A 22830-nucleotide genomic window follows, 5' to 3' on the forward strand; every position below is an offset into this window, starting at 1 on the left:
CACTAACCTGCCAGCTAGTTGCTGTTTTGGACTTCTGATCTGAATCTGTAGCAGAGCGTGAGAGCGAGATGAGACTGGATTCACCCCACTCACTCCCTGAGTACGCTCTTCTGTACCCCATGAGATCACCTACACAAAGAGGACAAAGCCTAATTTATATGTCATACAAATCATGGTGTTAGCTTCTAAATCAGATATGTTTGGTTGTGCATTGAAGTATAAATCATAAATTGGGTGAAGAGGACAGGAAAAAAAAACGGGGGTGGTGATGATAATGTTGTAGAGATTCTTATGAGTTCTTAAGTTTAATAATTTCTTGTGCCTGTTTGTACAACATCTAATAATAATAATAGTATCTTCAAAACTGGACTGTTACATCTACCAGATGTATAGCATATATCTTATAATGTTTTGTTTTTCTTTAACCACTTAAACCCTAGAATCCCTGTTCTGGGGCTAACATTCAGCAAAGATATAGCAGACCTACAAGCTCTGTGAGTTGGTAGATCGTCCATTTTTGGCAAAGAGATTTGGTGTGTATACTAGGGGGAAAAAGAGCAGACCAAGCACAGAGCCAACCTTGGTTAAGGTTACTAAGTAGAGGGTTTAACTTGTTGATGATATAATACTGTATATACACTGTATTGTAAATATAGAAAGGCTGAAGCACATGAAGGATGGTTATACTGTATATGCAGTAGTTTAAAGGACTCTTGTGGACACAGCATGAAAAATTAGCTCAGTTGTAAAGAGAGGGCCTCACCTCTAGCAGTGAGTCCACTGAGTCCACTCTGACCTCCCTGAGCCCTGCAATCTGGACCACTCTCTGGCCATCCTCCCTCGCAAACAACCTACAGCAAGACAAATAGATTAAAATAAGAGATAACAATGTTATGAACAAGATTAAGACACATTTCACATGTGCAGGAATTGGACAAAATGTAAGCAGATGTAGATGAGATGGAAGATAAAGTGGGAAAAGACAACTATACAGTGAATCTGAATCTACTGTATAAGCATTCATAAAAGGACAAATGTCTGCGCGCACATACCGGTACATGCAAATACAGATATACACATACACACCGTTTCCTGTGGTCCAACAGGTCATAAAGCTGGCCGCAGTATATCTCAAAGAAACTGATGTAGACCAGCAATGGCGATTGTCTGTGTGTGGTGGACAGGTGTGTGAAGATGTCCTGAGCCGCCAACACATACAGTCCTGTACTCTCAGGAGAGGAACCTAGCATGGTGTGAGTCTTCCCTGCACCCGTTTGGCCATACGCAAAGCAGGTGGCCTTGCCTCTGCAGACAAAGAACACACATAGAAAATCAGAAAGCATACATGCAGGTGGGCACACTCAGACAAGAAGGTATACACAGTACACACACATGTACAATGAAAACAAAAAATGTCTAGGTCAGTCAAACACCAGTCATTGTATTGTATTACAGAAGTGTAATAAGTATTTAGCCGTACTGTTAGTATTTTGTTACATCCAACAATTTTTTTTTAAATATTTTTCTCAATGTGAGCTTCTTGGGACACAGCCATCGTGAATCATGGTTTAGGAATGACCACAGTTCAATAAAGTGAGAGCACTCTGTTTTGAAAAGTAGTGTACCGGTATATAAAAATGTCATGGTGCGCCCGTAAACATGAACATGCAGTGTGCTTTACATGAAAGTAAAACACAAGATTAAATTAGATCAGTTGTACATATGGCTTAGTAGTATCCCAAATAACACTGATATATCCCAGATTAATTTAGTTTTCCCTTTAGGGTAGGAGCTTTTTTGGTTTTTGGAAGGAGGATATTGCATCTATTTATGTCAAATTAAACACTGTACATGTGCACCATTATCTCATCAGTATTTGGGTAACTCGAGTAACCCAAATACTGATGAGATAATGGTGCACATGTACACTACAGTAAAACACTTAATGACTTGTAATATGGATGGGGTGACCCATCACCTGAACAAAAGTACCAGTACAATATACTGTAAATGTTCTCTACCCTTTGAGCATGTGCTGTACTAGGGGATAGGCTGTTCTCAGATACACCTCCTCATTGGAGCATTCCTCCCCAAACACCTGGTCAAAGTAGAACCTGTGCTACTTGGACAGAGGGGGAGAGGGGAAGGGTGAGGGTGACATACACAGAACTAAGTTTACAGTTGTGTTGTTATTGTTAACTGAAATCAGTTTGTGTGTAGAAGAAGAACTCTGGAAGTGTAAAACGAATATTTAACCGAATTCTGGTAAGTGAAAGCTACTCTTAAATACCTTCTATGCCATAACAGACAAGCTTGCAGACAATTAGACGCCAAAGACTGTTTTTGTCAATCAAATCGATGTTCTTTACTTGACTCAATCTTGTTTATGTAATGTAGTCACCTGTCGTATGTACTGTGTAAGATCCACAGCCTCTTTGCACTCGTGGACCATCACACACTCTCCGTCCTGAGTTGCCACAATATCTGCCTCTCCTTTCTTGTCCTCTGCCCGTGTCAGCGGCCTTTTCCTCACACATACACTGATACGTTGCTCCCCTGCTTGCCTGAAACACACATGTACATGTATTATTCAAAATCAGAATGACAGTGTTAGTGAGAAGCACCTCAAGCAAATCATTTGCCCACTTGCAAAATGATAAGATGCAAAGTGGCATGAATGCCAATGTAAATAAAGGGCTTTTATTTGAAATGCTCAATATCAGGGGCGCCTGCTGGCCTACTGGTCCAGGCGCATACCACTTAGGCATTGCCACATAGGCATGGATGCCTGGCGCCGTCGCCGGTTTGATTCCCGATCCGGACAACCTTTGCCACGTGTCACTCCCCATCTCTCCCCCCATTTCCTGTCAGTCTACTGTCTTATCAATAAAGGCATAAAAGCCCAAAAACTAATATATATATATATAAAAAAAAAAGCTCAATATCAGAATAATCAGATAGGAAAAATTGTAACCAATGCAAGATGAGACATTTCAACTCACTTTTTGTTTGGTGCTAATGGGGAACTCAGCGGTAGTCCATAGTTATAGCTGCATGTTCTCTTTGATTCATAAACAGGTGTGGGTTTGGCCGTCTGCTTACAAATCACATGATCCTCTATGCTTGCAGTAGGTTTTGTCCTCCTGGAAACTGCCATTCTGTCTTTGTTGACTGTTAGCTTGTTGTCTCTACTACGCTGTGGTGTTACTGATGTGTATTTTGGCCTCAGCTTGTAAGCAGAGATGCAAGCAGGGGATGATCTGGTTTGAGAGTTGTGAATGGATAACCGTCTCATTATGTCTTGCTTGGTGGTCTTTCCTGTGCAAAGAATGGATGTATGATGACGGATGTCTGGATTATTTTTGTGGCAACTCCCTTTACATTCAGGTTTTGTGTCAGTAGTACCTGTTTCAAATCCTAACCGCATTTGCAAGGGTATCCCTTGCCGCTGCTCTGATCCACGGATACTGCTTGATTTATGACTTGAATAGATATTATTGAGGACGAGGTGTTGATTATCTGCTTCAAAACTGAAATCCAGTCGTCTTCGTACAGGCGATTGTCTGAGGAAAGTTGACCCCACTTGCCAATGCATTGCAGTGGTGTCCTTGTTTTCACCATCTAGATCCTCCTCACCAGCTCCATCCTCACAAATGTCATCAACATTACGACCGTAAAAAGCATAACCACCACCAGCGGCAGCATCTAGTTTATCAATGTCATCATCATTAACATCTTCATGACCCTGGCTCTTCTTGTCCAGAGTTTTGACCAACTGGACCAGGCGGAATAGGCGAGATTGGTCCTCCATGTTGTGGATCCCGAGGATAGGGTAATCCTCCATAGTCAGTGTTGATAAGTGTACTGCCCGATGCACACCCATGGAGATAAACCTGTGTGTCCAGGGGACAGAGGCAGAGGAAAAAAGGCGATAGCTGTGACCAACTGGAATTTCATCTGTTTCTGTGTTTTAATTTGTGTAAATATGTATTATAAAAGCAAGTGTGTGTGTGTGTGTGTGTGTGTGTGTGTGTGTGTGTGTGTGTGTGTGTGTGTGCGTGCGTGCGTGCGTGCGTGCGCGCGCTCAACCTGGCATAATGATGCTGAAGCCCAACTTCTTTCAGGCATTCGTACAGGCAAGACATCGCTTCCTCCTCTTCTCCACAACTCCTCCCTTTGACATTCAAGCCTCCCTGCTGTGACTGCCTGTTGAGGCAGAGATGTTTGTCTAGTTTTCCCTCAGATGATAAGAAAATCAAACCGTTAAAACAATCCTTATATAAAGGTCTAGCCTATTTAATCTTAAAACTACAGAGCAATTATTTCAAATAAACTTACATTTAGCAGCTGGATTCAGCTGGACACAAATCTTGATATGTTGCAGTAATATCTTTCATAAACACTGCCTCCCGTCTCTCAATGACTTCTGCCGGACCGGCATGGCCAGCAGCAAGTGACTGTGAATACTACCACACTGTACTGTTGTGTTGGCAAAAAGAGTATAACACGCTGGTATGCCGTTGAAATATGAAACTGTCTCAGGGACTGGGAGTCAGGATGAAGCCAGGGCAGTAACGTGCAGTAAGGTCACACATCACAGGAAAGCAGCAAATATGATAAATATAGCATGAGGCTCAGGCAGCAGTTGCTTCTTTGGCGTTTCCAGTATAGACCTAGTGACAGCTGCAATGACATTTGTAAGGGATTAGAATGAAACTCCAAGTGAATGTACATGTCAGGATCCAGAGTGATTTCTAGCCCTTTCTAGCCCTGACACGTCATTCATTCAAGTATATTCCTAATTTTCCCTGGCTAAGTTTAGGTTACAGCAAGATTTAAATTAGTTTATGGATGCGAACATATGCCTACTTGGCTTATTATCTTTCACACCTGGCCACTACACAGTATTAGTAGTGTGGTATAGCTACCAGCTAGGCATCCATATGATAGGCTATATCTCAACAATGGTAAAAGGATAGGTGGGCACTAGTAGGGATATCTGGGCAACTCGATGTAAAATAGGCTATTTTGTCCAAAATGTAATAACTAATATACTAATACTAATACTAATAATATATACTATAATACAAATATTTCTACTATTGCTTAAAAAAAGAACACAACAGAACCATAACAAATTGACAAGCAAATTGACTAAATTTAAACTGTAATAGTTTAGTCTCAAGAGATGACTTACCCATTTAATCCCAATCAGTTCTTGATCGCATAAGAACACAGAACTTTAAGACACCTGGCAGGTAGGCTACAACAACGCCGTAGAACAAGAACAAGAAGAACTGAAGTAACAAAATGCATTAAACTTTCATAAAGTTGTGGTCTTCTTGGGTAGTAGGCTAGTGTTTCCGTACACAGAAAACATCTCCATAACGACGAGAACAGGTTTGAGTGGATGCACTCTTTCCCGCTGTGTACAAAGACCAATGAGCGTGAGCGACATAAGGAGCCAGGAGCTATGAAGACGCGCTCGATATCATTCCTTTAACGCGCCGGGGCACTGGTCTGGTATTTCTTAAAGTGATACAATAGCCTGGCAGGTAAATTACGGATTAGACTTGAATTGGAAGAATGACAGCCGATACATTTCCTAACCTCAGCACTGGAGTGACTAATCCCAGAGGGGCTTATGCCCACGATAGAGGTTACTAAGACAATAAGTCGTAAGTAGGTAAGACGTCCCCATCAAGAAATCCATTGCCTTGTAACATATGGGATGACTTGACTGTGAAATGAAACACAGCTTACATTAAGCCCCTTTTCGACTGACATGGCCCAACACCACACCATTCCACACTGCCCACTTGTGCCAGGTTTTCCACTACAAGGAAGGACCATGGGTAGAGTGGCGTGAAAGGGGTACTAAACGTGGTACTAAAAAATATCCAATACAGAGTAGGTCTGAGCTAGGCCAAACAGGGGCAAACACTTCATAATGACTGACCACTCACTGACTTTTCATTTAGACCACCACGATATAGTTGTAATACATGATGATAGATTCTATTGTGTTACACTGTTATAATCTATAGTGTATTGTAGACCTAATTATCATAGTAATACATTAATACTTTATAGTGTATTATAATCACAGTTATAATCCATTATAATTAGGACAGAATAAAATAAGCTTTTTGGCAGCTGTCTGTAACCTTTTAATTAAACTGCTACTACTACTATGATAGTTTTACAATCCTTCCAGAGTGACCAAGTGCCAAAGCCAAAGGGTTTCAAAAAGTAGACCTATGTATAACTTATAACTCTATCTATCTCAATAAAAAATATAAGCCTGACTATAAAAAGGGGGTTAATCGACAAGTTATTTAAATTCTCAAGTCTACATATTGGCCAAAAAGGATGGAATTGTATTGTCCAGCACATGTTTCATTGGGGATCTATTGAATGTAACACACAACACTGGCACTTCCGTTTCTGTATTTATTTCATATTTATCACAAGTGATGAGAATCTCCAGATAATTTTCAGTCACGTTGAAGGTAGTTCGCAATTAAATTTAAAAACGTGTCGACCTATACTAATTCCTTGTTCTGATAGATATTATGCCTATTTATTATTATTATTTTGAGCGAGATCATAACACTCAAAGTTGGCATTTGCCAACGGTTAGCTAGATGCTGTCATCCAACCAATGTTAACCAAAGATACTAGCCTTAAATTGGATAGAAACTGCAATATTTTCAAGGGATGGAATTGGAAACAGTCTACACGAGAGCCTAATATATTGACTGAAACCCAAGTATACAATTGTGAAAATATAGTTTAAATATGTTCACTAGTTTTTGTGTACTTTTACTGTTTTACATGTCCAACAAATTAACTTGTGTCAAAAACCTTATGATAATGAAGCAATGTTTTCAACCTCCTCCTGCCTGTTGGTAGGGGAGAAAGAGTTGGAATTAGAAAGGCAAGGCTGGGTTGCCTATCCAGGGACAGCAAACTTTGATCATAGCCACATGAAAAATCAAACTCATACATCTTCACATGACCCCATGATAATGTGTACCGAGTTGTGAGTTTTGGACTAAATCTGTAGGATTCGTAAAAAAAAAAAAAAAAAAAAGTGTGATCTGAAGAAAACACTATTGTAGAAAATGAAAATGTAATCTCACTAATCTGGCACAAACATGACCTATAAATTGTGTCATGATCAAAGGAATGTGAAGATCACATGATGACTACAGAGATAATGTATACCACATGAGGATTGAAAAAAAAAAAAGACTCATGGTGGCGCTATAACTGGCCGATTTGGCCTACTGGGAGTGTGGGTGCAAAGTTTCCTGAGCAAAACGGGCCCCTCCAGCAAACTTTGAGCCAATTGTAGTCAATCGTAACAGAATCAGAAAAATATGGCGGGTACATCGATGACTACAGAGATAATGTGTACCAATTTGGATGAGATAACTGACGTTTGGACAAAAACAGTAGCAAAAACTGTGATTTGACATTTGTACATGGCGGTTCCGTGATGATCCAGGGGGGAAATAATTTTGCAAGACAAAATCTGTAGGAGTAAGATAGATAGATATTGATTGCCATACTGAGCAGCAGATATGTTGTGCATTATGTTGACATGTATCTTTGCTTGTTATGGGTTAATGAATGTGAGAGTGTCATGCCTGAGCTGCTGCAACCATACTCATCACCTGTCCCCTGTACAGACTTCCTTTGGAGGCTGGCCTTTTCCAAGGACCAGAAATGACACTGAGTAGGATGATACACAAAAGAAGGTTATTGAATTTGTTAATATTCTAATGTCTGCAGAGGACAAAAAACATCAATCAATCAAAAATGTCCTATCTTGTTTATCTTAACCCTAAATGTACTTTAAACTGTCATCTCAATTGCCAGGAATCCTGTTTTAGGAAATGCTCAACATGTCTTCTGAGGAGAAGATTCCCCAGACGTCTTCTTTCTCTTCTCCATCTCTTGCCGCTACCTCCTCTTCACCTCCCCCTTCCTCCTACTTCATAGGAACGAGAGAAGACATAGTCCAAGCAAGGCGTGTGACTAAACTAGTGAATGGATGCAGAGACATTCTGGTTCTGTACCACCAGGGGAAGCTACATGCTATGGACATGCGCTGCTACCGTAAGGTCATACAGTAGGTCACTGAACTTGGGAGCTGGGTGCTTCCTAAAACATCTATGGCTGGGTGGTAGTGTGGGTGGATACAAGAGGAGTGGGCGCTAAGGAAGATGGTCACCTCTATGTAAAATTGTCTATCCTAAATGTTAAAAAATGTAATATTAAAAAAATTGTTTTAAGTAATGTAAAGTATACATGATGTGAATAGTCATGCACAGTAAATCACTATCAGACTTAATTTTATCCTTCAACTTCTTGTTTATGTCCCCCAAAAAATCACAACTGAATTATTTATTTTTATTAACAGATGCTGGTGGACCATTACAGCAAGGAGACATTGAGGTGAGCCAGATATACAGGTATAATAAGCATATCCCAAGTCGGTCGGATAGGCGGTTGTCCAGAACCGCCAATCCAACCGCTATCAATTTACAATTTGCAGTTTAGGCATTTAGAAGACACTTTTAACCCATTTAGACCTGGTGTAACCTATACGTTGTTATACCTTTCAATTCGGTTGCCATCTCTGTGTCTCATTAGTTATAGCAACACAATTCAAACCTAGGTTAGGTTTTAGAAGGCGTTTTTAGAATCAGCATCAGGTCTAAATGGGTTGTTCCCCCTATGTTGTTCCAGAGCGACTTACAGTAAGCAAGGACAGCACAAGGTAATGCATAGCTATCAATGGAAACAAAACATTTTTTGTACAATTATGTATAAAAAATAATATAACTTTTTCATGTTGATTCTTTGATTTAAGAAATACAATTAAAATAATTAAATAAACTGCTTCTTGATTAATCGATTCCTGCTTGAGCAAGATTAAGAGGATTTAGAGGTTCTAAATGTAGGTTTCGTTATATTGCCCACCCCTATTATTTATTGGGAAGATATTGAGAATTAATATTTGTAAAAAAGGAATTTGTCTACTGCCTTTTTATATTTGTATTATCTCTTTCGGGTGCTCTGCTCAGGAGTTTGATGGCCGCATGTGTATTGTGTGTCCCTGGCACAAGTACAAGATCACATTGGCAGAAGGAGAAGGGCTGTATCAAGCCGTGGATGATCCGACAGCCAAACCCCTGAGAACATACTGGCGTTCAAAAGGCATTAAACAGAGGATTCACAAGGTTTCAGAGATCAACGGGAATGTATATGTAACACTCAATGACTCCAGTGAGGCCTTTGAGTCAGACTCCTACCAGACTGACAGATATAGGTCTGTAGTACTTCCTAAAGCCCAGGCTCCCCAGCCAAAACCCAGGCCAAAGACATAGCCAAGACCTTTAAGATTTTTGTGGTTATTTTCTTCACCTGGCTGAGAGGCAAAAGGCTATGTTTTCGCCCCTGTCCATTTGTGTGTATAGCTAATCTCAGACACCACTGGATTGATCAGCGTCATGTGACAATGAGTACCACTGGAATGATCAGCGTCCAAGGTGTGTGGAGAAGACCTAAGGAGGAGCACCCTTTTCTAGTTCAACTTGTGGTGGCTTTTCTGGAACTGATATTTGCACTGTCTATCGGCATTTGGCAGAAAGAATATGTACCAAGGGGCAAGAGACAATGTTCCAGTGATAATGCTTGGAACATTTTAAAAAGTAACCAAATTGCAAGGCTATATTACAGTGTGTTCTTGTCCATGAGGTGCATTTCAATGTGAATTTCCTGTGTGACTTTTTTTGAATCAATGCGACCGTAGGTTGCAGTTTACCATCAGAACTGTCACATCTTGACCGTGTCTGCCTGCCTGTCTGTCTGTATGGGCAATGCTTGTCTTTTTTGTTGATTGACTCTCATGCTCTGACATCACTGTGATGTCAGGGGAACCAAATCCCTTTTATGCCCATATATGGAGATATGGAGATCCCTGTGATGCCAGGGGAACCAAATCCCTTTTATGCCCATATATGGTGATCCCTGATGTCATCAATATTAAGCCCATATCTTTGAATATCGGGTACCACTGGGGTCTCTCCACATATGGTTAACTGGTCCTACATCACTAACCAGATGGCTAAGACATGGCACAACCTCGCCCTTAGGCGTCTTACTGGTGCTATTACTGCAAATATACAATTATATTTTTTGACTAAATAGCAACCTTTTTCCTTTTCCCCCCCCAGAGGCAATCTTCATAGAAATGAATGTGCAGGATCTCAAATGTAAAATGTAAAATAAAGCATTTGTAATTTATTTGATTATTTCTTGTATACGTGTACTGTATTCTGTATTAGCCAATCAACAAAAACAATATGATCTAATCTCAACTCTATGCTATATCTCAAAATATATATTTAGATTCTCAACTGTAAACAGTTGAACTGGGTTGTACTTGAAAACCAAAAATATTTATATATTGGGCCCTTCGCTTGGATGTTTTCGAGAACAAATGGCCAGCAGGCGAGGCAACCATGTAAAATATCTATTTCTACAGCTTATACACGTTTTAATAACAAAAGAAAACAAACAAAAGTCTGATATCAAATAAATAAAATACAGTCAGGCACTGCACAGGACACGAGCGGTCCGACTGACGTCATCAAGTCGCTGAGTGGTGACGTACGACATGCCGGTTGGTAACAACAATAGTAGCAGTTTTAGCGTGATTTGATGTACAAATGTATGGTGTTTTCACTTCATTTATTGATATTTAACTAAACTACGCTCTATCAAGAAATGTAAAGTAAGCTTTGTATTTCTAATTATCCATACAGCTTTTGATCCAATGAAAGCATCAAGAAACTAACCAGCATCTCTACTCGACTCCTTCCAAGTTTGTCCTCTCGATATGGCATCGGGTATGCTGTTAAGTATTGGCAATATATGCGTATAGAATGTGACATATGGTGCAGGTGCAATTTCTCTGTGCTGATTCTTTGAATTCAGATAGCAGTACTAGAGCTTTATAACTTAAAATGCGTGAAAAGTGCATTGCAATATGGATTAACTCATGTCATGTCATATGTGATTAACATGCAGAGGATGAGTTCAATCTTCTAGTCATTGTTGTGGATGTAAATCCCATATGGTGGGGCCAACAAGCTCAACGAGATCCGGAGGTAATAACACATGCTGTCATGAATTGTACATCTTATAAACACCAAGCTTTATAAATGTTGAGTAAAATCTGTACATTCCATCTCCTTCTAGTTCACTCTATCCAAGTGTTTGGATGCTGTCATGGTAGTTGGTAACTCACACATGGTCATGTCCAGGACAAACAAATTGGCTATTATTGCCAGCCACTGTCAAGACAGGTGACTTAATAAGCACTCTTATTTTTAAATGATCATTTCAGAATGAATGTTGATGTTTTATTAATTTTGATGCATATCTCCCCCATCTACTTCTCGTTATGTCCCAGTTACTTTCTGTATCCCAGTAAGAACTGGAAGGCAGGTGGTGGAGATGGCCATGGAGATGTTCTAGCCTCCAGTGGGGATGGGAAGTATGAACTTCTATCAGTTGCCAATAACCTTATTGCTGAAGAGATAAGGACTGTCATGTCAAAAAGTGAGTGCCAGTCAGCCATTTGTCATTTTACCTTTGTACATTTGACTTAGCGAATTAGCTGTACCGAAGAGGGGATTTAGATATATCTTAATGACCTATTTAAAATAAATTGCTTGGATTTCATCAGAGTTGTCTAATTATTATTAATATATATATTTTTAAGGCACGGTAAAGTTAATAAATTTATATCAACTAGCTCAGTCAATTTAAAGGAGTAGTTCACCTCCAAAACATTTTTTTTCTATTGATTACTCACGCCATGGAGACTTGACTTCAATGATATGTTTTTGTATGTGTCACAGTCCTAAGACAAAGATCGTTGGACACCGGATGGGGACCCAAATGTATTCGGGTCCCCATCCGAAATTTATTGTAATCAAATTATTGTCTTAGGAATGCGACAAAAAACATGCCCCTTTAAGTTTGTCAACACCATCCATTTTTCATTATGCCAATTTTGTCTTTACAGCTGAAGTAAAGGGGCATTCAACTGATACTTTATTGGCTGGATCTCTTGCCAAAGCGCTCTGCTGTATCCTTTCCCTGCAGATTTTTGTATTCTGTATTCGGTTGATGTCTTACAATAGGCTTCAACATTGATCTTGGTTAGCCACACCAACTGGCTTTTCTCAACTTTAAAATTCAGATATTCACAGAGTCACAAAGGAACTGGAAGGTAAATAATACTGTGTACATCTCGGTTTGGTACATGTTCTCCAATACTGAAGGTCTGACAGTGGTTAACATATACATAGGAGTATTTTTGTACAACATAAATTAAGGTAATTTCTAATTTGAATGTCATAAACCTTTGTTTGCTACCGAGTGTATTTTATTTTTATTTTTATAGAACAGATCTGCCATAAGAACCTATGGTTGTAGCATACAAAAAGACGTCATAACTATTAACACTTATAGTCAGTCTTTCAAATATGTGTACACCTTTCTTTAGCTGGACAAGAAATGAAGTCAAGAATCTTGGTAAGCCCTAAATGGTATAATTTAATGATTGGTCTCATTTCATCATTTTAAACACGGGCTCAGTCAGTATTCTTTGCTTGATAGGTGGTGAAAGCAGCAGAAGACTGCGCTCTCCAGTACATGAACTTCATGAATGTGATTTTTGCTGCTCAAAAGCAGGTAACATATTCAAGCTTACTTCTCTTATATGGCTTTGCACAAACTGTTCATTCTATTCACTTTTTTCCCCTTTTTTCTTTTCTTTTAGAATATCTTGATAGATGCCTGTGTGCTAGACTCAGACTCCGGTCTTCTTCAGCAGGTTAGTTCTAAATTCAGATCTAATAATCTACTGTTAAGGGTATTTAATTATTGTGCAATACTTGCTTGTATGGTTTTACATCAAAGAGTTTCTTATGCAGAGTCATGTCTTCCACCGTTATTTTTTTTTCTCTCACTGCTAGGCTTGTGACATCACTGGGGGCTTATACCTAAGAATACCACAGAAGATTGCCCTAGCGCAATACCTCTTGGTGAGTCTACCCCAATTTTATGGTTATGAGAATGTTTACCTTATTTCCATTTAAAACAAATAAAAACAATGGTTATCTATGAATGTTATTGTTGTTTGAATAGTGGGTATTTCTGCCTGATGGTGACCAACGCTCACAGCTGGTGCTGCCACCACCTGCACATGTGGACTACAGAGCTGCGTGCTTTTGCCATCGTAACCTCATCGAAATTGGTTACGTATGTTCTGTGTGTTTATCAAGTGAGTATTTTTTGAAAATGTTTTAATAGATAAACAAAGACTGCTACAGTATATCAAATACATGTATATGGTGATTGTGATGTAACATAATCCTCTCTCATCTTAAGTATTCTGCAGCTTCAGTCCCATCTGCACAACTTGCGAGTGAGTAGTTTTTATTTATTCGTTAAGCATCACAGTGTCAAGAAACTGCTTGAATGTTCTTTGTATTTAAATATTCCCCTCCCCTCTAGGACTGCCTTCAAAATTAAATTGCCTCCAATGGTGAAGTCAAAGAAGAAGAAAATCAAGCCATCCATCTGACTACTTTGTATTTTAATAATGCAGTAATAATGCAGTTTATTTCTGACATAACATTTTGTTTGTAATATCCTAAATAATTATGCTTCTAAGGTAGTAGGGGAGCTAAATGAAAATGTTGACTGACATCCATCCAACTCAACTTTGTTAGATAATATGCTTACATCCTACATTTTTGTATGAAACCTTTTATATTATACTGTATATTGCCAAAAAATAAATAAGCAGTATGTTTCAAAGTATCTTGTGTACTGTACACAATATACAAAGATTTATGGGGCATTATCTGGCATAAAATTGATATGACTTAAGTCAAGCACTGGTAATACATATTGAGGCTGTATTTATTACCTGTATTTATTTATTTCCTTATGGATGGTTCATATTAATCATAAAGCTAGAAGAAATTGGCAAATGACAGCTGGGTTATTCTTTTTTATATATAGATATGTATTGTTTATAAGTAAAAAAAAAACAACACACATCAATACAACAAAACAATATTTATTTTGAGTCCATGATTATATTAAACATTGACCTATTAAGTCGCTGATTAAACCTAGGACAAATTTGTTGGAAGAAATGGTTGAGAGGCATAACAAATCGTTGAGAGGCATAACAAATCTGTGCCTCAAAGTCCAATGTGGGGTGTTAATATAATACCGTCATCCAGTCAAAGGGTAAATGGCCTTTATAAGGATTAGCATCATGTTAAAAGTAGAGAATTTTAATGTGGTAGCAATTTGTTACTTTATTTTCACACATCCCAGTGAAAAGTCCATTTGTGCAGCAATCAATGTAAACGGTGCTTTCTGAATAGCACATGAAAAATAAGGTATTGAAAATCTTGTTTTCTGTGTGTATATAAGATGAGAATAAGGGTGAAAATCCTTGGTTGAATCTCACGATCATCTGTGGATGGGAACAATATTGCATCTGAAAGAAATGGGGAAAATGTATGAATTATGAGTTTGAATTGTCCACTGGTAAAAAAATTATATATTAAGATCTATCAACAGCACTCACCCCAATAGTCCTCTCCCTGACCATCGCTGGGGAGTCAAGGACATCTGAGCTCGTTGACCACTTCTAATCACTGTGACACGTAATGTTTTCTGTAGAGTAAAACAAGTGTTCTGATTAAAATTGTACTTCACAAAAATGATTATAAATGAAATACAAAATGCTTGTTGTGGTTTGTGTCAGTAGCATACCCCTTCACTGTGTTGGACAACAGAAGCAATATTCTGGAGGTTCTGAAAGTTTCCTGTGTTCACAGAACCAAATTCTATGACTTCATCACCAACTTGAAGACCCTGTGGTAGAAAAATAAAAAGCATGTTATGGTGGTACTTACAATAGGGTGACCAGACGTCCCGTTTTACCCGGGACAGTCCCGTTTTCAAGCTGCGTGTCCCGGTGTCCCGACAAATATATCTAAAACACTGATATGTCCCGCTTTTCAACATTCACTGCAAAATTGTCCCGGTTTTCGCCAGAATTAAAATGATAGTAGCTGTTTGCAGTGGTTGCATAGACATTTATCATGTTCTTTTCATGAAAACATGCTCACCTAACCAATCAGAAAACAGGAACAAATTCATTGCGTGTCTGAATTCAACGCTGAGGCTGTTGTCAATCACTCACTGCCTGTTTGCAACCCTGCGGTGCGTGTGTGCGCGTGCACGAACGTTATAGAATGGGCACGTGCGTGCGCGGTAACGTGCGCATTGCTTTTAGGGTCCCAGTTTTTAGGCAACAGTGTTTTGCGTCCCGGTTTGAGTGGCTGGAAATATGGTCACCCTAACTTACAAGAGTAGCCACTGACTGAATGTGATGAGTACAAAAAAGCAAATCACATGTACAGTGCAATGGCTATGCTATTAGATGTGTCACTCACAGCTTGACAGGCAGGAGAGGCTTGTGTTACAGCATCCACTCTTGCAAAGGGAGAGGGTAGAGTAACTTCATGATCCATAGGTTCAGCCTGTGCTTCGGCCTCACACTTGCCACTCTTGGCCTTTTCTCTAGCATGCAGCTTGTGCAATGCATCTTCAATCTCCAGCATGATGGCCTTGTGATCATTCTGCAAGCCTGGTAAATTAAAAGACATACAGTCAAATTGAGTTTGATAAGAATCTCAATGTAAATAAGCCTGCAACAGTGCAAGGCTTACCTGAGTTTCCTTTTAGTTTAAGTTGTACCAGTGAACTGTACTGTCATGAAACTGTACCTTTCCCAATGCAAACTTCTAATAAATACTTCAATCAAAAACAAAATTTGGGGAAAAATACAAGTATTCACTTTGAAAGATTTCACAGTAGCCTACTTTCCAGTGTGGTTTTGACATAATATGTATATAGTCTCACACATTTCATCAGGAAATTACAGTACTGAATTAAGGAAATGGAGCAAAGCAATCATGAGGGAAATTCCCTCCAAAAAGGTTGATAAGCTGTAAATTATAAAGATTTATAACACACACAGTCACACACACACACTCTGTCTTACACGAAATATTGTGTCTTGCCGTTCTGATCTGGTACAAGTTAACATCTGCTCGTGGGAAGCCTTCTGCATCAATCAGGGGACCTGAAACTCCAACACCCTGCTGTAAACAAAAGGGGGCGGTAGGGTGGTAAACATTTTTGTAAACATTCAGTATTGTAAACATTCGTTAGCCTGCTAGCATAGACAACATTACTGACTAGCGACATCACTCTCTAAAAAATCTGACGAAATGGAGTCTTACATCTTCCAACACGTCGTAATAAGCTTTTATCTGCTCTTCAATTTGGTCCTTCTTTTTAACAAGATTATTAACGTCATCCATTGTAATTTCAGATCTTAGATCATTGTTTTCCTCTGTCATCTTCATGGCAGCTCGAATGTACGAAATACCCCGTGAACTACAACGACGAATGTCGCAAAGGTTCAAAATACAACAACGACCCTCAAGTTTAGTACAGCCGACATCCCCCTCTACAGGTTGCCGTTTAAAACAGATAAAGGGTTATCACGTCTAGATCATAGACTGTAGGCCTAGATACGCTAGCAATATTATGTAGGTTGTCATTTTAAAATGTACATTGCACTGATTGCAGACCGTTATTATAACAAATGAATCAAAAATGCATTTATTTATTTTTATTTAATTCAGGATAAGAATTTCGGGAAGGATTTAATATGTATTTCAGGGTGGTTCTAGAGAGACAGAAAGTTAGCAAGAGCCTGGTTCAGATTATAATCAATATGTAAATATGAATATCAGTAGGCTAAGTCTCTTCAGTGAATTCAGATGTCGTAATAGTGGATCTTTAAAAATGTTAACACTCAATACTTAATACAACTTTTATTTTATTTATGTTGACTTTGATTGCCAAATACAGTTCTTTTACACGTCCATAATGGATTAATGGAATGGACGGTCCATTGAATTAATCCCATGCAATAGTAGGCCTAAACTATTTAATTCAACATGTCAATTCCTTGAAAATTGAAAGATACATTTCTTAATTCATATCAATACACAAGACACTGGAAGTGTAAAATCAAATACGTTTATTATGTTGATAAAATCATGTAAACAGTTTTTCAGAAAAACATAATCTTCAAAGTACTGCATTGTTAGGTGACCTAGTCATTTCTTCAAACAAATGCTGTAGGCAACATACAATTTACTATTGTGTAGCTTTGAAAAACTTGACTATAGCATAATTATGTATTTCAGTGATCACAGTTTATAATTTGACATCTTAAAAATGTCCTCAAAACTATTTCTTTCACAAGTCTAAATAGGCACACTGGTGAATATTCAAATCAATCATTAAGGATGTTATACAAGAGCTGTTTGACCAGAAAGCTTAACCATACTTTTCATAATCTACCATAGCTAACGCCAACCCACCTGGAATGTGCACAAAATACAAATTCTCCTGCAAATCTTATAACAGCTAAATGTGTATACAAATAAGAGGCAAACGTGAACTTGGTATCTTAGAAAAATATTTTAGTCCTACGGTATGGTTTCTGGAAGAGGGGCGGGTACGAGGCTAGGTTGTATGCACACAAAAAAGGCACAGCAATGAAGGGCTCTTCACAATGTGCAGTAACAGATTTTGTGAGGTACCTTGTTTTACATATCTGGCCTTTCTCCGGAGTAATTATACATTTCTTGAATCTAGTTGCGATGTACCCAACTTTCCTTAGAGAATAACATAAAAAGAGACAGCCAATTACCAAATCGAGCCAGTCTCTTGCCGTTAATACACCTAACAATCTGTATCTAGTGGACAGCTATCTTGATCTCTGAACACCAGCACAGACTCCTCCTGCAATGGTACATCTTGACCGGAGGATGAGCAACATTTTGACGTCTCACATTCAGCTGTTATTTCTTTTTGAACTAGAACAGACTTGGCCATTGCATCATCCACTTGAGCCTCAACTGCTTGCTCCCAGTGTTGTAACTGCACTTTGAGAGCATTCGTTCCCTGGTCCAGCTTTTCCTGTCTGCTGTTCAGCTCATGCAGCAGATCTTGTGTTGCACTGGCAATCCGTTTCCTCTCACTTCCTCTGTGAACAGAGGGAGCGTGGCGCCGTAGCATGTAGCCTTCGAACTCCTCTGGACTGAGATTCAGTGCAGGCCCATCCAGCTTGTCAATGAAGGCTATAGCACAAGACTAAAATGGAATACCAGAACATATTAATAACAAACATGAAACATACTCAATAGCAAAACCATTGGAGTGTGTTGGTCCAATAAGAGTTTAATTATGATTGCAGTAAACTAACCAAATTTGTGAAATAGTAGCCACTCTCTCCTGCCATTAGACTGTGGGGCAGGCCAAAGCGAATCACATATTGCATGTTTGAGTGGAGTCGAGGTGGGTTGGCCTTAAGCACCACATAAATCAGGCCAGACAGAAAATCATCAGCATTAGCCGGCTCTGAATTTGAAGTGGAAAGAGCTTCAAAGACGTGCTGACTGCATTTAGACACACATGCAAGCTTGTCCTGAGGTGCTCGTTTGGCATCCATCTCGATTATAGCTGTCAAAACAAAGGGCAGAAGACTTAGTAGACATGACACACTAGGATAAATAGATGTAGTAAAGTTATAATAATAGTCATTATGATGCCTTGTTGTCTAACAAGTAATACTTTCCTCACTCAAAGTACTGAATTTGAGAATCACCTGTTATAGCAGGTAGAAAGGGGTCAACTGTGATTGCAGTATTTTGATCCGGGAATGGTACACTCAGCATCTGGGGAGTAACCCAGTTTAAGGACCTAGAAAATGTTGCCAGAAAATCACAAGTTATAACAGAATACCATTGCATTCATGGCACTGGTCAATGCTGCCTACAGGCATTGTTTATGTTTTTTGGCAGAAGTTAAATTAAAAAAATAGGCAAAGGAAAGGAGATATGATACAACTGAACATATACAACTTACCTTATTCTCTTCTGGAGAGCTAGATCCTTCTGTTCATCATCACAGCTATCATGACAAAAAACCCATTTGTGCAAACGAGTCATTATTAGCTTCTCTACATGTTCCATCATCTGAGTAACCTGAGCCTCGGTCAAACTCATACCTGAAAGTAGAATACAAATACAAAAGTGTAAAGATTGGAAATATTTATAAGCTTAAAGAATGATCTGCGGATTGCAAAAAGCTTTAAATCTGTTTGTACTCACCACTAAAATACTCAGCAATATTCTGGTAGAAATCTTGCACAAGGTCAGACTGCTTTTGTACTGGTAGGTCCTATAAAGTTATGAATATGACACTGTTCAGTGCAGTCAGCTTTAAAGTAAGGCTTCATAAGTCATCTTGTGGTGCAATTATTACATTTATGACAATGAGAGAATTAAAAAAAAAGATAGCTACATGGTAAGCCTCCACTGTATTGAGGAAAGCTGTGCAGCGGGACTGTAAACGCTGTGAGGAAGGGTTCCGGAGTAGCTTCAAGAAACCAGTAAAGTCTCCTAGCTCAAGGCTCTGGTAAGCTTTCGAGGCATTTATTTGGCTTTCAGAAGACTCTAAAAAGACAAGAAGACCACACTATTGATTTTGTCTTTGTCAAAAGCCCACTTCTCTAAACTTGAAGCAATCGCTTTCATGCAAATAACAGGTTAGCGATAATGTGGGATCTCACAAAGTGTGTGCTCTCAGTCTGCACATGAGTATGACTCTGGATTCAGTTACATTACACACATGGATGCAGGTGTAAATAATACAAATGATAATATGACCCCTTTTTACTGTATGTTGCTACGAACAACACCCTGGATTAGGTATGACTAAATACACCCATGCTTCGTGAGAAAGAATTACCTCGTTTTGGAGGTGATGGCCCACCCCAAAATAGTCTCCTCATAGTGTTAACTCGACGACCCTTCTCGTTATTCTTTTTCTCCTCAAATTTGGAGAAAGTGAGAGGAGTTCCTTCATTCTTCTGGCTACACAAAATTAAAAATGTAGGCACAAACATTAAAAATTGAAATTCATGCAAATTTCCTATTTGTAAAATGTCAAAGTCCAAAAATGTCAACATTATATTTTAAAAAAAAATGTCTTTACCATGGGTCTTGCCTCTGAACTTCAGCTTTACGGGCTCTCTCTCTCCAGCACTTAGAACAAAAGCCTTGCCATGCAGGGTTACCATAATACCCACATACATTCTTGCAAAGGAGTTCTGCCTGAGAAACTCGGATTCCTCTTTGCTTATCTGTCCACATTGTAGAGCTCATTCCTTCTTGGCTCAACTGATTCTCCGACTTGAACATGAATACAAAAATAAACCTGTAACAGCACAAACAATACATGTTATGTTTATTTCAGTCGATAAATGGCTGCTCATGTACTAGCCAATATCAAAGTGGCAAATAATTCATGCATGTTTTTAATTAGTTGGACATCTGGCTGGCTGGTTTGCCACCATAGTACAGCATAATATTTGAATCCCATTTCTATGAATTCCAAGTTGTTGTAAGCCCACATTGAGTGACGCTGTCATTTTTCATTGACACGTCCACAACAGGCATCATAAGAAACTGAGTCAAAATGCCATCATCAATTCAGGAGTAATACTAGACTACACATACTTATGTAACGCGTTTATGTAGGCTAACGAAATAAACCAATGGCCGTATGTCTTTGTCAGCCAATGTTCGTTTTGGCTCTGTCGTTGTAGTGTATTTCAACTTATAGTGTTACCAAATACTGCTGCATACAAGCTGTTTAACTAACTTTCTTTATCGACTTCTTAACAACAAATAACTAAATAAACTAACCACAACCACAACCAGAGTTAGAAATCTCACCTGTCAGACTCAAATGTTTATGTTGCCTCTGGCACTGCGTGACCTCCTTTCTTTGATTCGTTATTCTCTCAGCACTTTACAAACACCCTCAAGAGATCTACTAAAAAATATATAGCCTACTCTAATGTAGAAAACCCCAAATCCTTGAGATAGCCCAATATATGTAACAAAAGATTGCAAGTGGGTTTGGCTGCAGACCACAGCAGATTAGGGGCGGATTGTGTGAGGGATGCTATTGGATAGTATGTTAGGGGGCGGATTGTGTGAGGGATGCTATTGGATAGTATGAGAATGACTCAATCCGCCCCCTGGAATCTCAATCCACCCCCTATGACGTTGCACGGACGGGGCACCCTCCTGATGGAGGAAGTTCCCACTTTGCTCTGGAGAGTTTTTCAAAGGAGGGAGGGGGGGAGAGAGCCAGGGAGCCTGGAGCTCGGAGCTCCAGGGCCGGCCCCTCGCCGCTCGAGGCCGACCTGGGGGCACTCTCGGTGGGGCAGGCCGGCGACGGCGCTGCCCCCCCGGCCCTGGAGCTCCGGAGGTGGTCGAGTATGCTGGTGCTGGGCGGAAAGTGGCCCAGATGGGTGTCTCTACTCGGGTTTGGGATGCAAAAGGTGGTCCCTGGTTCTCTGGAGGTCCCGGGGACCCCCTGAGCTTGTCTCCCCTGCCCCTGCCTTTTAGTGTTATCAGTGCTTAAAGTGGGCACTGAGCCAGGGAGCCTGGAGCTCGGAGCTCCAGAGCACCAGGGCCGACCCTCCACACCCTCTAGGCCGACTAGGGGCTCCCTCCTCGGCCACACTCCACCCAGCGCCGGCCTCTATACCAGCAAGCTCCATGGGGACCTGTGGATATTCTGGATTTAGAAAAAATCTCGCTTCTATAGCAGATACCCAAGCTCGCCAAACGCTTTAGGCTCCTATTCAACCGCCCTTTGGGCCTCGCGCTCGAGCCTGGTACCGTCGGAACCGGCTCGCCGCCCCGCACACGATGGTGCCATCGCGGACCCCCGCGGACCCCCAGGGCCGGCGCCAGGCCCCGAAAACCGGGCCTGGCGACCTCCAGGGACCACCGGGGACCACCAGCGGCGGTCCCCGGTGGTCCCTGGCGGGCCTCCGAGCACCGCCGCCCGGGGACCCCCTCCAGGGACCCCCCGGGCCCACCAGCCGTTTTTCTTCTAAGTCCAGCAGGACTCTGAAACATTTCCCTGAATTCCCTCTTGTAAGTCCAGCAGTACTCAGAAGAAAAACGGCTTATCAGTTTTTCTTCTAAGTCCAGCAGGACTCTGAAACATTTCCCTCACCAGACTTCCGCCCCGTCCGTGCAACGTCATAGGGGGTGGATTGAGATTCCAGGGGGCGGATTGAGTCATTCTCATACTATCCAATAGCATCCCTCACACAATCCGCCCCCCTAATCTGTGGTCTGCAGCCAGACATGTCTCAAAGATTGGGTGCGAAAAAAAACAACACAGCTGGCTTGAACCAAACTTCTAAACTTCTTTAAGGAAGTGGAACGCAATGATCAGATCAGCTGCTTATGACGGTATGCTAACGTGTGACTCAACCGGAAACACTGGAAAAGCGTGTTAGAGGCGCGTGTATCTATAATGCATCTAGCTTGAGGCAAGACCCAAATTCAGAGGGAACATTTTTAACTCAAATCTTTGCTTCTGGGCCGGGGGGGTCCCCGGAGGCCGGAACAAAATATTTTGAGATGGGGGTCCGCACCGTCCGCAGCCAAATACACCCTTGATCCTCGGCCGATTCTACAAATGTCTTCTAAATCCTATATTTTCTGAAAAAACATATGTTGCTATATCAGTGGTTCT

The 22830-nt window shown here is 40.2% G+C and overlaps 4 protein-coding genes across 4 annotated transcripts; 2 read left to right on the plus strand and 2 right to left on the minus strand.

The window, feature by feature from the left end:
• Nucleotides 1-6451: 6451 nt before the first annotated feature.
• Nucleotides 6452-10243, plus strand: LOC308295951 (Rieske domain-containing protein-like). Its single transcript, XM_080739030.1, has 5 exons — nucleotides 6452-6512; nucleotides 7698-7766; nucleotides 7888-8127; nucleotides 8432-8466; nucleotides 9099-10243. Exons 3-5 carry the CDS (start codon nucleotides 7905-7907, stop codon nucleotides 9399-9401), a joined length of 561 nt encoding a protein of 186 aa, XP_080595156.1. The 5' UTR covers nucleotides 6452-6512; nucleotides 7698-7766; nucleotides 7888-7904; the 3' UTR covers nucleotides 9402-10243.
• Nucleotides 10244-10718: 475 nt separating this feature from the next.
• Nucleotides 10719-13675, plus strand: gtf2h3 (general transcription factor IIH, polypeptide 3; the record flags this gene model as incomplete). Its single annotated transcript, XM_080738584.1, has 14 exons — nucleotides 10719-10747; nucleotides 10842-10925; nucleotides 11107-11186; nucleotides 11278-11384; nucleotides 11492-11640; nucleotides 12110-12172; nucleotides 12287-12316; nucleotides 12593-12621; nucleotides 12706-12780; nucleotides 12869-12922; nucleotides 13065-13133; nucleotides 13237-13372; nucleotides 13480-13516; nucleotides 13606-13675. Exons 2-14 carry the CDS (start codon nucleotides 10916-10918, stop codon nucleotides 13673-13675), a joined length of 909 nt encoding a protein of 302 aa, XP_080594710.1. The 5' UTR covers nucleotides 10719-10747; nucleotides 10842-10915.
• Nucleotides 13676-14160: 485 nt separating this feature from the next.
• Nucleotides 14161-16571, minus strand: psmd9 (proteasome 26S subunit, non-ATPase 9). Its single transcript, XM_080737972.1, has 6 exons — nucleotides 16425-16571; nucleotides 16184-16283; nucleotides 15573-15766; nucleotides 14887-14988; nucleotides 14699-14787; nucleotides 14161-14608 (listed from the first exon to the last, which is right to left on the minus strand). The coding sequence occupies exons 1-6, from the start codon at nucleotides 16548-16550 to the stop codon at nucleotides 14581-14583; spliced, it is 639 nt and encodes a 212-aa protein (XP_080594098.1). The 5' UTR covers nucleotides 16551-16571; the 3' UTR covers nucleotides 14161-14580.
• Nucleotides 16572-17309: 738 nt separating this feature from the next.
• Nucleotides 17310-21160, minus strand: LOC308296090 (rab5 GDP/GTP exchange factor-like). Its single transcript, XM_080739211.1, has 9 exons — nucleotides 21003-21160; nucleotides 20260-20481; nucleotides 20014-20138; nucleotides 19567-19718; nucleotides 19374-19443; nucleotides 19129-19270; nucleotides 18869-18963; nucleotides 18467-18723; nucleotides 17310-18354 (listed from the first exon to the last, which is right to left on the minus strand). The coding sequence occupies exons 2-9, from the start codon at nucleotides 20463-20465 to the stop codon at nucleotides 17944-17946; spliced, it is 1458 nt and encodes a 485-aa protein (XP_080595337.1). The 5' UTR covers nucleotides 20466-20481; nucleotides 21003-21160; the 3' UTR covers nucleotides 17310-17943.
• Nucleotides 21161-22830: the final 1670 nt, after the last annotated feature.

Source organism: Nannobrachium achirus, assembly GCF_963921795.1.
Source record: "Nannobrachium achirus genome assembly, chromosome: 12".
In the NCBI taxonomy this organism is placed as follows: domain Eukaryota; kingdom Metazoa; phylum Chordata; class Actinopteri; order Myctophiformes; family Myctophidae; genus Nannobrachium; species Nannobrachium achirus.